The 18,567-nt window shown below is 39.4% G+C and overlaps 1 protein-coding gene across 1 annotated transcript in view; it reads left to right on the top strand.

Annotated features, from left to right (window-relative positions):
* Positions 1-213: 213 nt before the first annotated feature.
* LOC149503348 (protein daughterless-like) overlaps positions 214-18,567 on the top strand; it is a 54,018-nt gene continuing 35,664 nt past the window's right edge. Inside the window, exon 1 of the mRNA XM_089734533.1 lies at positions 214-347. Coding sequence (XP_089590659.1) covers positions 266-347 — 82 coding nt within the window. The 5' untranslated portion in view covers positions 214-265. The remainder of the gene's footprint in view (positions 348-18,567) is intronic.

Here is an 18,567-nt window from a genome sequence, read left to right as displayed (position 1 = left end):
AACTAATCACCTAAACCTTCTTCCGAATTTTGCATTCCCTATCACCAACAACAAAAGTGGAACATACAGAAGTCTAAGATTTTTGTAGGTTCCACAAGAAGTCATGAAAAAGGCTATTACTAGTTTTTAACTAGTATGCATACAACTGTACATGACTAGACTATTGACAAATAAATTTTCTCAAGTTCCACTGCAATCATGAACGCATCTGGATTTAGCAAGTCCTAAGAGTTGTCTATGTTTTATTTGGACAGTAAATTCCAAAATGGCGACGAGCGATGACGAGCCTATGCATTTATATGAAGTATTTCAAAACTGTTTCAATAAAATAGCAAATAAACAACAAGGTGAGTTAGAAAATGCATACCGTGGCTCGACTCGCGTTCCTCGAACGGACAGTGTTGTTCAAGTGAAGTGTTCCATTGTGAAAAACGTTAAAAGTGTTTGCGTGTTATGCCATTCTTGTGTTGCAAAGAAGCTGCATTTTTGATAATTACTCTTAAATAATGCACCCAACGTCTTGACAACGGTGTTGTTGTTATTCTTGAATGTATACCACAGATTATTTAATTATTCACGAAACATGTATAGCTAGAAAAAGGCGTATAAAGGCTATGTTTTGATCGCGTTGTACCAAATGTGCCTACACCATTGTGCTTTCGTGAATTCAGTGCGAAACTGAATTGTTAAAATGGATTTATTTACTTTGACGTCTTCGCTCACGTTGTAACGAGGTAATCAAATAATATATGTAAAGAAAAATACTTTGTATAACGTCACAAAATAATGTCTACTAAAATGAGATTTTTCGGTGCATATTTTTTGTCAATAGGCAAAGTATCCGAACAGTGTATTGTGCACGTTTATGGCGGGATTGTAAATGGCTATCGAAGAGGTTTTTACGTTCAGTTAGCGTGTATGTTTACATGATTTTGTTTATTTACACATGTAACGCGCCGACGTCGAGTCTTATGTTATCGTGTATTTATCACATACGTATTATACTTGTGCGAACGGCGCTTGAGATTTATAGACGAAAAACTGTTTTGGTTCGTTTTTGACCCGTCGTTTTTCAAACCACAAAATCAAATCTAACTAGTACTAAAACCACTTGCTCATCACCTGTCCTTTGGAGTATCCACCTTATATCGTGTCTATAGTGATAATTTCTACTGTGATCTGCCATTTTCATGGTGGTTTGATTTCAAGCGACTGGAACATATACAAGCTGAACTAGCTTTAATAAAAAACAACAAAAAATAAGTTTTAATTGTTCATTAGTTTTGATCAATAGAGATTTGGGGTCCACCTATATTTATACTTTTCTCTACTAGATGCTTATTGTTCACTAAAGCTTAGTGAATATTTGTATATTTAATCATTTATTGCATAATACCTTTAAAAAAAACTGGTTTTATGCTTGGTGTTTGTCTTTTCCAATTATATATTCTTTTCTATCATCAAATATTTCAAAGTCATATAAGTGTAAATAAACCATTAAGACCAAAAGGTGTTTGTAGAGACACAATAAAAATGAAATAGGCTTCAAATGGAGAAAGTTCCATATTTCAGAAGTTGTTTAATCTTAAACAGTCCTAAATTATTATCAAATACGTAATTCTAGTAAACAATTTGAAATAGAATTTATAGTTAAAAAAGTAAAGCAACATATTGCTGCCAATTTCACACATTAGATGGCTCAGTTAGAATACTGACCAAGACAAAGATAGCCAATTTTAGAGAACTCAGTTGTCTGAGAAAGGTTGATAACTGATTCGTAAATAAGATTTGCATAAATACTTCATAAATAATAGAAATATCCAATTTACAAAATGAATATTTGAATTAGCTTTAACATATAAATAAAAAATAATTATAAAGAAACAAAATAAATAAAAACGATACCCAACAGATGTTCAGATATTCTAGATTTCACTAATTCATAGCTGTTTTTGTTTCCAGCAAAAAAATGTCAAATTTAAATTCGATGATAAATGAGAATCTGTCTAGATGGACTTCTAATATTAAAATTCATGAAGTTGATGCATAAAAACAAAATTCTACCGGAAATTCTAAAACCGCAGATGTCGTGGTTGATGTAAATTATTTCTAATATGGTTTTTTTTTCATAGGATTAAGTGTTTTGATCTAGTTGATTGACAGGACTGCTGAATTTTGTTGTCAGATTTTTGTTAATCGGTGCCATAAATGTTTTGAAGATCATTTTTATTAGCTTAGATAGGAGACAAGCTTACATCGACAGACTGTTAAGTAGCTTTTGGAGAACATGGATATTATCTTGAGTTTTGAATGAGCATTGCATTAAAATGATTGCTATCCTATATAAAATTTCTAAATTTTCATGTCCTTCCTTCAAAACCATCATTAAAAGCACTATTGAAATTGCAAATCAGTACTTAATACATTATCACACATTCGCCCTGTATGAAGTTTGTAAATACATGCTATTGTAATCTTAAATATAATAATAATTGTTTGGGTGTTCCTGGTCTATTTGCTTTTGCTTCTTTTATCAGCTGATGTTGAAACCTTGAACGTTTGCTGCTGTACATCCAAGAAATTTAACAAACAGCTCAGTTTAGACTGCTTAAGCTGGTATGCAGCATTACCTTGGCTGCCGGTAGCCTGGCACTGCTGACATCCATGAGCGATAGTCACTACTCTCTAATAGGAGGGTCGTCTAGCAGGAAAAGTTGAAAATATAAAAAAGTATAGGGGATATTAGGGGATTTCGGGGGCGATAAATCGATCCGGCTACGATTTATTTTCAGAAAATGTTGTTTTATTCGTGTTTTCAATAATCAACTTTATCGATAATCAACTTTATGACTCTTCCCGACATCTATTGGCGAATAATAATACTATTTTTCTTAATTGAGGGAAACCAACTGCTTTGAAGACACAACAAGATGGCGTTATAAAAAATAAATTAAAAACGAGCAATGCTCGGTCATCATCTAGTTATATCATACGAGAAGCTCCTATATCCTACCTCTTATCCGACAAGCGCGACTAAAATCCCGTGGAACGTGATCATAAATTCAGTAGGTAGACACACATCATACCATTTATTGAGTACAAGGACGCAATGCGATCGTAATTATAACGTACCGATTGATTTTATTGTGTATTATCTAGGTCTAAAAGTCATATGGTACGTACCTACATGAAGTGTTCACGAGCGCTCAGGGCCAGTGTTGACGTACTATTTTATCGAGACGTGTTTTAAACTAAAATTTATGAACAGTAAGTTATGCTTAGATTTTACAATGTCTTTTGCTTGGATTTATCTGGTCTCCAACCATTTTTGGCTCTACTGTAACTCTGTATACTTATGAACCTGTGAACTGAACACTAGATTCTTTCGCCCTGCTTTATTCTTCGTAACTGAGAGTTAATGATAGTCTCTTATATTAAACTTTGTCATAAATTACACTTCGATTGTTTCACGCGGGACGTAAAGAGAAATAAAGGAAATCGATAGACGTCACACCCATGCCAGTGTTGACTACAAAGCAATATCATGCACTTTGTGTTGAAGAGACAGCTTTTCCACAAAACAGGTTTCAACCTGGCAACAACCTTCTAAGTTTAACGGTGGGAGAGTTCGAATTGTGATGTCCGTTGGCTACACTGGATGTCTGTCCCTACCGTATACACTAATCGTCTTACCTGTCTACGGATATACTTAAGTAAAAAATAAACCGTTTTTTTTTTTTTTTTTATTGCTTAGATGGGTGGACGAGCTCACAGCCCACCTGGTGTTAAGTGATTACTGGAGCCCATAGACATCTACAACGTAAATGCGCCACCCACGTTGAGATATAAGTTCTAAGGTCTCAGTAAAGTTACAACGGCTACCCCACCCTTCGAACCGAAACGCATTACTGCTTCACGGCGGAAATAGGCGGGGTGGTGGTACCTACCCGTGAGGACTCCCAAGAGGTCCTACCACCAGTGATTACGCAAATTATAATTTTGCGGGTTTGGTTTTTATTACACGATGTTATTCCTTCACCGTGGAAGTCAATCGTGAACATTTGTTGAGTACGTATTTCATTAGAAAAATTGGTACCCGCCTGCGGGATTCGAACACCGGTGCATCGCTACACACGAATGCACCGGACGTCTTATCCTTTAGGCCACGACGACTTCAAACCGTATTTATTTAAAAGATTTTTTAAATCAGCTCGACTGCGACTTTTTTTTTTTATTGCGATTGTAGGCAGACCGGCATACGGCCCACCTGATGGTGAGTGGTTACCGTCGCCCATGGACTTCAGCAATGCCAGGGGCAGAGCCAAGCCGCTGCCCACCGCTTAATAGTCTCGGAACGAGAAAAATAAGCATCGTTGACTTTTACCATCGATAATTTTGTAGGACCGTTTGAGAACTTGAGATCTACGGGTAGACTTGAGTTGGCTCTGTGTCTTATACCGTATATTCCACGGGCTGTGCTTCAAGTGATTGGTTGAGAGGATTCTGTCATCTTCCTTTTATCGGCGCATCGTTCGCCGCCGACGAATAGTTGAGCTCTACTACCTGGAATGAATGCATCGTCTTTGGTACGTTTTTGCGAATCTAAGTTTTCTCCAACCACCTGCTAAAAGGCGGCGTTCCTCGCTAACTTATCGGTGACGTCACAGAGGAACTCATTCAGCCCACTACTCATCGTCTATTTGTTCAAGTGTCTTTATGCATAAACAATTTAAAAATCAATATAAATACGCACTCGCATTAAGAAAAAAAATCATTTATCGGCGCGAACAAGAATATTTTTAATTGCAAGACGATAAAGTTGAAACCTTTCACTCAATAGCCACAGAAGCATGGTACCGTTTTTTTGTACATAATATATTCATGGTGGACGATCTCACAGCCCGCCTAGTGTTAAGTAGTTACTGGAGCCCATAGACATCTATAACGTAAATGCGCCACCCACTTTGAGATATAAGTTCTACGGTCTCAAGTATAGTTACAACGGCTGCCCCACCCTTCAAACCGAAACGCATTACTGCTTCACGGCAAAAATAGGCAGGGTGGTGGTACCTACCCGTGCGGACTCACAAGAGGTCCTACCACCAGTAATTAAGCAAATTATAACCGTGGAAGTCAATCGTGAACATTTATTGTTGAGTACGTATTTTATTAGAAAAATTGGTACCCGCCTGCGGGATTCGAACACCGGTGCATCGCTACATACGAATGCACCGGACGTCTTATCCTTTAGGCCACGACGACTTCAATCATAGTCTTCTGTGTCATCCGTGACCACGTAAACCGTAAACTGTAATAAAGCCTTCGAAACGTCTGAAATGATATAATAACAATAATAAATATAATATAAATAAATATAAATATAATTTACTAACAATCACGCCACGTTAACTGGTCCCGTGATAAGTTCGTAAAGAACTTGTGTTACAGGTACCAGATAACGGAAATAAATGTAAGATTTTTATTACACACATACATATATATAATATACATCAATAACCCTGGAAATGACATTTATATTTATCATACAAATATCTTCCTTTGGCGGGATTCGAACCCGCGATCCCCTTGTGTAGTGACCATGTCACTTACCACTGCACCAGACGGCCGTTATAAAAATAAGAAAGGCGATATTAAATCCTAAAAGTATATTTGATTATGTTTACGAAATGCGAATACTCATGGAAACACTATTCCTTCTTAGATTCATCAGTGTTCCTTTTTAAGTTAGATGCTTGTGTTGTGTCAGTGGAAGCCGGTCGAGTGTGGGTGGCTATTCAATAATATGCAAGAGCTATGACTCCGACCGCATGTCTTGAGGTGGGTAGCGAGGTTCGTGTGGTGCCGCACTTCTATCGCATTGTGAGATCGACTGCCCCACGCCGATATCTCAATAAAGATACATCGGATCTTATTAAAGTTTTCCGGAAGTGTTAATAGCTGGTTTACTGGTGGTAGGACCTCTTGTGGGTCCGCGTGGGTAGGTATCACCACCCTGCCTATTTCTGCCATGAAGCGTTTCGGTTTGAAGGGTGGGGCAGCCGTTGTAACTATGCTGAGACCTTACAACTTATATCTCAAGGTGGGTGGCGCATTTACGTTGTAGATGAGCTCCAGTAACCACTTAACACCAGGTGGGCTGTGAGCTCGTCCACCCATTAAAGCAATAAAAAAAAAGCTACCCGGGAACGCAGGCTCAGCGAATCTGCTCCTTTGTAAATCGTTCAAATGATTATCATACAAAGATTCCCTGTTTTATATCTGAACAATGTCAAAAAAATATAGGCGCTACCAAATTATTCAACATCATTTTTTTTTAATGCTTTATAAATATGTAACGTATGTCTGTATCTGTGTGTTTGTATGTGTGTGTGTGTGTGTGTGTGGCGTTTGAAACATACCATGTGTTGTGTTCATCAATTTATTGACATAATAAAAGTGTTACGTACTTGCTTGAACGCGGAGAGACTATTAAAATATAATATTGTTTATTATACAAAAAAAAAAATTACCGTTAGTAACGGCTTGCTATTTTTTTTTTTTTTTGTAATGGTAACACTGAAGGATGACTGTTTGAATACGGTAACATTGATAAATTGCGATTTTTTTTACAAAAATGCTAACCTTTGTTTGAAACTACCTATCGATAGCTGCGTGTTTCATTTCTCTATCAACACCATTCATTCGATCATCGCAGTCATCATCCCATTGGAAGTACGTTATGGCCACTTTTTAATCCTGGATATGCGGCTCATCTTCTTCTCGGACACTCTTGTCCGAGTGGTCGTGGTTGCGCTGACGATGGTTTTTTTTTATTGCTCTTATAGGCAAACGAGCATACAGCCCACCTGATGGTGAGTGGTTACCGGCGCCCATGGACTTCAGCAATGCCAGGGGCAGAGCCAAGCCGCTGCCTACCGCTTAATAGTCTCCACAAGCCTCTTGTATGTGCAGACGTATATGCAAAAACACCCGTTAGGTCGCCCATGATCCCGAGGTCCGCTTTCCAGGCAACGCGTTTCCAGGTCTGGCGGTTCGAAGTGATTTCAGTACCTTCGACCATAGTGGACTCAGTTGTATATACCAAGAGCTCAACTCAACCAGTCATCTTCATCTCTATATATAAAAATGAATTGCTGTTCGTTAGTCTCGCTAAAACTCGAGAACGGCTGAACCGATTTGGCTAATTTTGGTCTTGAATTATTTGTGGAAGTCCAGAGAAGGTTTAAAAGGTAGATAAATATGAAAATGCTCGGAATTAAATAAAAATAACAATTTTGTTTTTCCTTTAATGTGTCCCCCGTCGGACGGATTCCTTTTGTTTGTTTTAAGTTTATTTTATACAAAAGTTTAAATCTTTTATTTATCGATTGAGGCACTACGAAGTCTGCCGGTTCAGCTAGTTAGTAATAGATATAATCGTGTTCGAAAGTGTAGAGTCCGTAGCCGATTTAAGCGGACTCTGCTAAACCGTTTGCTTGTCAACGTAAGCCAATCGTAATTCTCTGTTCCGATCTAAAGTTATCTGTCCATTGTATAAATCGTAAAAGTATCGTTTATAAGAAAGAAAAAAAAAAAGCGCCGTCGAATTGATTTATGGTCAGCAGACTACAGTTCCTTCTATTTGCGTATGCGATGGTGACTCACTGCCTATCGTGATGCGATTGTTTTCTGTTTTAATTTTAAAACATTGAATTTGAATAGATTAGCATTTGATTCATCTCGATGTGCCATCATATTACAAAAGGTGAGGTGGCCTCTTTGATGTTATGTTTTTAGACACGTAAGGCTTGGCTCTGGTATTGCTGAAGTCCATGGGCGACGTTAACCACTCACCATCAGGACCGTATGCTTGTCGCCAATTAAAAAAAAGCGGTTGGCATAGTTGGGTCAAAATGTTGTTGTTTGCAACATGCGTAGGCATGTCAAAGAGTTAACGTGATTTAGGCTTTGTCGAAATTATTTTCTTAGGCAAAGGATCAATACAATTCGAAGGATTTAATTGCACCATGACCCGGTGGGAGGCTACCGTTCCAGTTATTCCTAATTCATCTATTTCCACTTACGATAATTAAGAAGTTCTCGTCCGATTCTCACCCGCGACTTTGGCCAAATTACTGTCCCATTGATAACTTGGCTACGTTGTGACGTCCAGTTTGGGTAAAGAATCTAATTGTAGTACTCTTCCCCCTAATAGCGATGATACCTGCCGTGTTGTGTTCTATCACCGTTACTTTTTATGTATATATTTTTTGTGGCTGTGTTTTTGTCTATTTTTGATTTCACACATTCCTAACACGGTCCCGGAGCGAAATTACGAGTACATCTCTGAGCGTGTTTAGAATTTGGGTGAGCAACAATTGTCTTTCATCTTCATGCATTACAATGGGGGAAGGCAGTGTTTGAATGCCTTAATTCAGTTCAATGAAGACTCCCAACTTGATAAATCAAGATTTTCATCGCCATGTACGTTGTAATGTTCTGTTAGTCTCTCGATACCAGGTAGAACCAGGCGGTCTACCCCCAAAAATGAATGATACTGTTTTCTGCGTCATATCAATTCATGATTTAATATATTACTAGAGGTCCCGCAGTAGTCGAAATTCGACTATAATTAATTGGAATTGTAAGTTTGTACATTATTAGGATTGTAATTTTATACTTCTGTAATCACAAATTTCGCCAAGGCTACACTATAAAAAATATTAATAAAGACAAACAATATTTAATCTATTCTCAATTTGACCACAGACGTCAAGAACAAAAGTTTGACAATAAATAGTATGCATGCGTGTGTGCGTCAAATACATGGTATGTAGTGTGTGTAATGTTTTCTTTATTGATTTAATGTATCTTTTATGCATTATTTAAAAAAAAATATTAGCATTGTGCACTTCTTCTCTATATTCTCTATAAGTGTGGAAAATTTCATACTCCTCCGTCTGCGCAATTTTCGTAAAAAGGGATACAAAGTTTTTGCTTCACGTATTAATATATAGATTATGTTTTTCATAAGCACCGCTAATCAAAAACATTTGATTAATAAATGAATTAGAAATATCTCACTTTATTCCTACCAACTCAATTTTGTTACAAATTGGCACATTTTTTTTTCTACTCTACCATAATTGGAGCGAGCACGTCAATAGTCAACATAAAAAATTGTATAAATGTTTATGAACGTGCAATCGATCATTACGTACGGACAATCACCGTCATTGAACCAGCGTGCCCGTATTAGGACTGATACGGTTATGTACTCGTAAGACTCGGGTCTAGTGCGGTCCAAGTTATAAGCGATTTTCGTAGGCAAATTTCTACAGAAACGCCCGTCGTTCTGACTAAATGCGACTTGAAATATGCCGCCACGGAAAATTCGATGGTCCTGTGTGTTTAGTGCGAGTTTTTTAACGTTCTCGATAGCGTAAAAGTTAACTCGAATTGGTGTGCAGCTGGAACAGAGCCTCTAGCGGCAAATATAGGCAAACGGCAGCTATCGAGAACGTGGTGGTACTGTTGCTAGGACCTCTTGTGAGTGCACGGGTAGGTACTACCACCCTGCTTATTTCTGCCGTGAAGCAGTGATGCGTTTCGGTTTGAAGGATGGTGCAACCGTTGTGACCATACTGAGATCTCAGAACTTATATCTCAAGGTGGGTGCGCATTTACGTTGTAGATGTCTATGGGCTCCAGTAACCACTCAACACCAGGTGGGCTGTGAGCTCGTCCACCCATCTAAGTAATAAAAAAAAACCTTAAAAAACTCGCACTAAGCGCACTGGTCAATATTAGAAGAGAGTATTGAGACATTCGCCTCACGACCAAAGGTGTGTGCCGAAATTGAGGTAACTACATGCAGTGTTATCGTGTATTATTATATTATGAAAACAATTTTGCGAGCTCGTTGCTCAGAAGAGAGTTTTGAATGATGCTTAAAATATTTATTTTATCAATAGTTTTCACTCTAATCTAAAAACCGTGGCCCTATCTGCCTTGTTGACTTTTTTAATAATCAATCTTTATGCTTTATGCTTTAGGAAGAGGAAGAGGTAGACCTAAGAAGAAATGGATTAATTGTGTGAAAGACGATATGGGTAGGAGGGGAGTGAGCGAAGAAATGGTATATGATAGAAGAGTATGGAAAGAGAAAACATGTTGCGCCGACCCCAGGTGACTGGGAGAAGGGCAGGATAATGATGTTGCTCAATAATTTTTTATACATAATATTTTTAAATCTTCTTTTTACATATAAAATATCATTGTTTACGCTAATGCTTGTAGCTTGCGTCACTTGAAATTATTTTACAATAGTTTGACACATTTTGAACCTGTACAATTTTAATGCTCACTGCATTACCGAGCCTCTTACAGGTATACACAATATATATACAGGATGTTCAAAAATTATATTGACCATATTAAATACAACCCTTGGTATTAATAAATATTCTTCGCTATTGAATTTCGTACTGGTATGACACGGAAAGCGTTTTGTGTGCAGCTGAGCTCACAGCCCATCTGATATTAAGTGGTTAAAGGAAATCATGTACGCTATAGGATTGATGTTGCCCCCGTTTTTCAAAGAATGCTGCAGCCCATTATCCACCGTTTCACCGGTGGTAGGACCTCTTGGGAGTCCGCACGGGTAGGCACCACCCCGCCTATTTCCGCCGTGAAGCAGTAATGCGTTTCGGTTCGAAGGGTGGGGCAGCCGTTGTAACTATAATGAGACCTTAGAACTTATATCTCGAGGTGGGTGGCGTATTTACGTTGTAGATGTCTATGGGCTCCAGTAACCACTTAACACCAGGTGAGCTGTGAGCTCGTCCACCTATCTATGCAATAAATAAATAAATGTGGCCTTATTTCACTTTAAGTGTATATCGTACAGTACAATTTATTTCAATATACTAAACATTATCTGATCCAAGCGACGGACCAACACAGAGTCGCCGTCATCCGAAAAATGTCTCGTCGGATCCCCCGGATCCACTCGGTGCTTTTAGAACCCTCAAGCACCGGTCATCGCCCTCGTCGAACCCATCGATTACGACGAAGAGTTCGACGAGTGTACTAACCCATAGACACAGCCTACTGAGTTTCTCAGTTGATCGCGATTCCGATCCGGTGATAGATTCTGCGTAGCACTGCTCTTGCTGAGGCTAGTGTTAGCAAATTCTTTCAGATTGAACCCGTGAACGTTTTGAATAGCCTCTTAGGCTACCAGAGAATAGGCAGGGAAAAAAATATCAAACACCGTTTTTGAACACCATATATAAATTAAAATCCTGCCAAATAAGGATAGTCACGTATACAATGAAAGTGTTACACGACAAGCATATATCATACGCAGCCGGTTTTCTCATCTCGTGTCGTGTCACAACTGTACTGTGATGAGGTGTTAGATAAACGTGAACCATCTCATCTCTTGGTGGTGGTGTGGCAGTAAGCAGACCGAAGTGGTTGTTATCGCAGACCCTACCGTGACGTCACATCATAATCTCAATAGTTTTTGTTTTTATTGCTTAGATGTGTGGACGAGCTCACAGCCCACCTGATGTTAAGTGGTTACTGGAGCCCATAGACATCTACAACGTAAATGCGCCACACACCTTGAGATATAGTTCTAAGGTCTCAGTATAGTCACAACGACTGCCCCACCCTTCAAACCGAAACGCATTACTGCTTCACGGCAAAAATAGGCGGGGCGGTGGTGCCTACCCGCGCGGACTCACAAGAGTTGTCTATAAACAGCGGATAGCTCGGAACAATAGTCTAGCTATTGTATAGAAGAGAGATAAATCAATAATACTATCTGAACTTCCCCGTTAAAAGGGAAGACACATGAAGTCACATTGAAAATCTATATAAATGAATATGAACGTTTGTATGTTTTACCTCTATGTGTTCCTAACCGATTGCGATGAAACTCTGTAGACTTAGAACTCATGTCTCAAGGCGGGTGGCTTTAACGTGGTTGATGTCTATGGGCTCTGGTGACTACTTAACACCAGCTGGGACGTGAGCTCGACCACCCGTCTAAGCAATAAAAGAAAATGTTATATTCTATTACCCTGAAAAATCTAATAGTTTTTTGTTCTCCATTAATTATTTATAGTAGATGATGGCTTGTCTGTAGATTGCTTTTTTTAGGACAGGAAAAGTGCGTAATTCTTGTAATTTTAAAATGGTCCTAATTATCTTTGTAAGGAATATCAAGAAAACTGGTGATAGGACCTTTTGTGAGTCCGCACGGGTAGGTACCACAACCCCACCTATTTCTGCCGTGAAGCAATAATGCGTTTCGGTTTGAAGGGCGGGATAGCCGTTGTAACTATACTGAGATCACTGAACTTATATCTCAAAGTGGGTGGTGCATTTACGTTGTAAATGTCTATGTGCTCTAGTAACCACTTAACACCAGGTGGGCTGTGAGCTCGTCCGCCCATAAAACAATAAAAAAAATAGTGGTTACGCATATAAATTGTAAACTTGTAAGTTTTGGCTATAGTGTCCTCGTCTACAGAGGAGACAAGTAAACATTTACACACACAGACGGACCGTCGGCCGCGTCTCCTCGCAACCGTACAATGATCGCACATTAATTGTTTATTTAATTGCGCTCGTGATGCGTTTAGTAAAATATTATCGTATTATCTTTGCGGACGACCTATTAAATGCAACGGAGTAACCTTTTCGGTTATCAGGCGCGCTACGCACGAGTCGCGTGTTACGCGCGACTGTTGTGCACTTAGAGGCGACAGCTATCTGGGAGGCGTTTTTTTTTTTATTTCTTACATGGGTGGACGAGCTCACAGCCCACCTGGTGTTAAGTGGTTACTGGAGCCCATAGACATGTACAACGTAAATGCGCCACCCACCTTGAGATATAAGTTCTAAGATCTCAGTACGGCTCTGAGTCCTACAAGAGGTCCTACCACCAGTAAAGTCGTTTTGAAGTCGTCGTGGCCTAAAGGATAAGAGATCCGGTGCATTCGTGTTGAGCGATGCACCGGTGTTCGAATCCCGCAGGCGGGTACCAATTATTTCTAATGAAATACGTACTCAACAAATGTTCACGATTGACTTCCACGGTGAAGGAATAACATCGTGTAATAAAAATCAAACCAGCAATTTTTTATTTGCGTAATTACTGGTGGTAGGACCTCTTGTGAGCCCGCGCGGGTAGGTACCACCACCCCACCTATTTCTGCCGTGAAGCAGTAATTTCGATTTGAAGGGTGGGGCAGCCGTTGTAACTACACTGAGACCTTAGAACTTATATCTCAAGGTGGATGGCATTTACGTCGTAGATGTCTATGGGCTCCAGTAACCCCTAACACCAGGTGGGCTGTGAGCTCATCCACCCAAGTAAGCAATAAAAAAAGGCGTGTAACGATCGGAGAGATACCAGCTCTAGTTTAGGTGGACCATCACAGCGTCCGGCCCCCTTCGAACCAGAGCGCGTAGACCCTCCGGAGCGTGACCAAGCGGAATGCTGTCGACTCATTAAGAAAGACTAAGTTGCGTTATTTTAACAATATTTCCAAATTCATATTTCCGTTGTGTGATAGACAGAAAGCTCGACCAATGGTAAAGAAGAACGGTCGCACCTGTGCAAACACACGCGCACACACACCGGCAAGCCCACACACGCACACACCACGAATCCCCATCGATACTGTGACGTGTCGATTTCATTAATATTAATAATTTTTAACAATTCGAAAAAATTCCACTCTGGACTATCAGAACTAAGTGATTTACCAAAAGACTTATTATTGAGTTCTTTTACATTACAAATTTTGGTTGAGCTAATGCGATGGAGCTATCGTTTTATCTACGGACAGGGAGACAGACCGATTGCCATCCAAGTTTTTGCCTATGTCGGTAATAGTTTGAAAATACATCTCCAACCCACAGACACAGCCCACTTAGTTTCTCGCCGGATCTTCTCAGTGGGTCGCGTTTCCGATCCGGCGGTAGATTCTGCGAAGCACTGCTCTGGCTAGGGTCAGTGTTAGCACCACTCCGGTTTGAGCCCTGTGAGCTCGCCTGCTAATTAAGGTTACGCTGCCTCTCAAGGCTATCAGCTTAGGTAGGAAAAAATAAAAAATGAAAAAAAAAGGTCAGGTGACACCATTCCGCGTCCTAGTGTGCTAACCATTTGTTATCAAAGCCCGTATGTGATGATGATGAAATCGCCATCGCATTAAATTTAATGTATATCGATTTCATATCCCATATGATTCTCTCTCGACAGGAATAGGAAACGCTGTGGTACCGACCTGTACGTGCTCAAACACCTACCGCTTTTACAAAAGGCAAGTTCAAATATTGATGTTACCTAGTTTGTGAATAAATCTCCTTTTTCTGCTTTACCTTTTTTTGCTTAAGGAGGTTACGGGTTAATCCTCCGTTAAGTGGTCACCGGAGCTTATAGACATCAACAACTCGATCTCGATATGAATTATTTTATTGAGAACTAGTGAATTCGGCTCAGTATGGCTTCGCTACGTCTCTGACCATCGTGAAATGTATGAAATACACACATTTAGGGAAAAGTCTCACACGAAACTTGCCAAGTGTGAACAACTTCACAAAGCTACTAGTGGTAGGACCTCTTGTGAGTCCGGACGGGTAGGTACCACCGCCTTGCCTATTTCTGCCGTGAAGCAGTAATGCGTTTCGGTTTGAAAGGTGGGGCAGCCGTTGTAACTATACTGAACCCTTAGAACTTATATCTCGAGGTGGGTGGCGCATTTACGTTGTAGATGTCTATGGGCTCCAGTAACCACTTAACATCAGGTGGTCTGTGAGCTCGTCCACCCACCTAAGCAATAAAAAAAAACAAAAAAAAAACACGAGCGTACAAATAAATAATCACAAATAATGTACTATAGAAGATAATTATTATTTTTTTACATTATAACAAGTGCGTTTATCTGTAAAGAGGACGCCATATCATAACGTGCAATATCGTGTTACGATTTGTCATTGAATGAATATAGTTTTAACCGACTTCAACTAAATAAAGGATGAAGTTCTCCGTGCGGACCGTATTTTTCGTGAATATCTTCTAGGTAAAGACAGCCTACCGTTACAATACTAAGACTGGGCTATTGTCGAGTAAAGTAAGGATGAAATTTGCGGCTTATGACGTCACAGCGATCGAAGTCCAGGAGTGGAAGAGAGTCAGCTCGATCTTTCAACGGATCTACTCTTCCTCGTGTTGGATGTTTAGTTTTTCAAGCGGAATGTCATTTTACTGATTTTGAAGCCATTTAATCAAAAATGTTAAAATGTAAGGACATATATTTATGTATATGTGTATTATACACAGTAGACGTCCGTGTGCTCCTGTAAGGTACTCCGACCGATGGAGCACCTCCAAGTGCTAATAGAATATGTTTGTAAGTCAAGTAATTAACACGGCCGTATAGGGGCAATGGATCGGTGAAGTGGAAAATATATTAAGAATCGGATACTAAAAATGGTATATTGTGAATGTAGTTGAATAGGCTTTTTTTTTCATTTTTCCTACCTAAGCTGATAGCCTTGAGAGGCTATTTCAGCTTCGCCCTAACATGTAGGTGAGCCCACGGGGCTGAAACAGGGAGTGTTGCGAACACTGGCCCTAACAAAAGCAGTGCAGTACTGAGAAGATCCGACGAGAAACTTAGTGGGCTGTGTCTGAGGGTTAATTTACTCGTCGAGCCCTTCGTCGCAAGCGACGGGTTCGACGAGAACGAAGACCGGTGCTTGAGGTACCTAAAAGCACAGTTAGTGGATCGGGAGGATACGAAATGACGTGTTTGGGGCAACGTCGACTGCTTTCCATTCTGTCCGTAGGATCGGAAATGTAGTTACCGGCGGCCACGAGAGGGTTCTCGTGTCGTGCCGCTTTATCGAAGTGGCTAAATAGTATTAACGAAGCGTACTGCGAGTATAATTGAGAGCTCTTAGAGCAGTGGAATCGATCGCGGGTCGCAAATATTCGCTACGAGGCACGAGGCTCGGCATCCGCTAGTATTTTGTCACATTTTATAATTTATCAAGATATTAATAAGGCACTTCAAAGGGATGATTTTCCATCGAGTGAGTATTTTGACGATTGATAGATCAATATTCAGAATGTCGTTGATCAGGTAGCTGTTCTATTATTATTGATACGCGCTGCGTTTCGGGATGAATAAAAATTATACCAAAGTACAGATTAAAATTCTATTTAACTTAAAACACTTAACGAACACTTTAAAATTCTTAATTCGCTTCTTCCGCTTCGCTTCAGGTGATCCGTTCGCTGTTACGCTTCGAGTAGATCCGATTGCTCAATGCCTGCGTGTCATCTTTGCAAGGCTCTTATAGTTATAGTCGATACGACATCCCTAGACCTATCGAGAACATTCTTGACAAGTCGAGTTGTTTCGATATGTGTTTCCGCAATTTGATAATAGATGGCGTTGTACTTCTCGAACGTTCTCGATATTACTACTTCTTTTGATATTCGTTTGTACTATTCTACAATAGATGGCGTTGCTCTTAGCGGCGTAACATTATTTTTATTGTCTTTATCGCGATTCAGATTTTTACCGCATTGTATTCGGAGATAGGAACAAAACTACTAAATCTATATCTATAAAAATGGATTGCTGTTCGTTAGTCTCGCTAAAACTCGAGAACGGCTGGACCGATTTGGCTAATTTTGGTCTTGAATTATTTGTGGAATTTCAGTTCTCTGAAAAGGTAGTTTAAAAGGTAGATTAATATGAAAATGCTCGGAATTAAATAAAAATAACAATTTTGTTTTTCCTTTGACGAGTCTCCCGTCAGACGGATTCTTTTTGTTTGTTTAAGTTTATTTTATACAAAAGTTTACATCTTTTATTTATCGATTGAGGCACTACGAAGTCTGCCGGGTCATCTAGTTTGAAATAAATATTATTATAGAGCGTCTGTATGTATTTGGTACTGAAACTGTCAAATACGCAAATCGGGTAATGAAATTGCCAAACAAGAGCGTGTGGGATGGATCGCGAGATGCTCCCACCACACCCCCACTCTTCCTTCAACCCGTTGCCTCATTTGATCTATTAATAATTTTGATGCTATCATCGCAATGAACGCTCCCTCAAACGGTATGAGTTTATCTAAAAAAATATATGTAATGGAAACATTCATATGTTGTTTCGATTGGATTATTCTTCCACCCTACAAACGAGGTTCGGAAGTTTATAAACTGTAGTCAACGAGCAATACCGATTCTCGGGCGATAGGCCCATTTTTTTTTTTTTTTTTATTATTTATAACTTTTTATACTAGAAAGTATAAAGGCGGACTTAATGCCATAGGCATTTTTTAACAGTCTACCTTAGGGGAGTGCAGAGATGAAGCTTGGTAGGTGTAGTGTGAAGGTGATATTACTTAAACATATGTGTATATATTACATAATATTTATAGATACAAATACTCGTACTTAAATAAATACATATACATAAATATATACATATACATGTCATAAATATATACATATAAAAACATATATAAACAAATATTATCAATTAGATGTGTGTATATTTTTGAACGTATTTTTTAATGCTTTAACGCTGTGATACCTAATCGATGTATGGCTCGCATTAGTATGGAAACTAAATAGTACCACATGCTGTTTTTTTAATGGGAACTGTATCCTAGTCTGCCCGTCAAAAAATTGAAGGCTTAAATTACATAAAATAATAATTCTACTTGGCGCCAATTCAAACACTCATTGAAGCATTTGACAAGCAAACACTGGACGCGCGCCTGTGTTTGCCCTCGTCTCGGATGCGCCATGGGGCGATGATGGCTTTCCTCTATTTATTTGTATGAATAATATCGGTTCGATTGCGGTCGGTGGTTTAAACATTTATTTATTTATAATGATGTGCTTAGAGTTTGGAAATTAAGGTACATCTAGTGTTAGTGTACAGTCATGTCATCAAGTAGAACGCGTTGCTCGCATTGTTTGCCTACTTCTTTTTTTTCCTACCTAAGCTGATAGCCTTGAGAGGCTATTTCAGCGTAACCTTAACTAGTAGGCGAGCTCACGGGACTCAAACCGGAGTGATGCTAACACTGACACTAGAAAGAGCAGTGCTTCGCAGAATCTACCGCCGGATCGGAAACGCGACCCACTGAGAAGATCCGGCGAGAAACTCAGTGGGCGATTGCTTGCGATCATCGTACTATACTGAGGGAGTGCCTGCGAGCTCTGGTGGCCGGTTAGAACTAGGTAGGTTCTGGGTCTTGAGTTCGTTTGGCTGTTAAAGTATAAGTAGTCAAGTTCTTATATCCCGGTTAAATATAGTCACCCTATAAAGAAATAAGTATTGCTTGTATATGATTCTCGATACGTTATCATTGTAACCAATTCAGTAACGTTTTTTGCACTGCACGCAATGAATTATAAAACCGAGGTAAGCGTCCCATGGTTTACTGTGATATAGGGACCTGCCTTTACCTTACATTGCGGGCTTATAAACTATGAACTTTATAATACGACAAGCTTAA

This window comes from Bombyx mandarina, chromosome 02, assembly GCF_030267445.1.
Source record: "Bombyx mandarina strain Sakado chromosome 02, ASM3026744v2".
In the NCBI taxonomy this organism is placed as follows: Eukaryota; Metazoa; Arthropoda; class Insecta; order Lepidoptera; family Bombycidae; genus Bombyx; species Bombyx mandarina.
The sequence above is the reverse complement of the archived record's forward strand: the minus strand, read 5'-3'. Positions and strand labels throughout refer to the sequence as shown.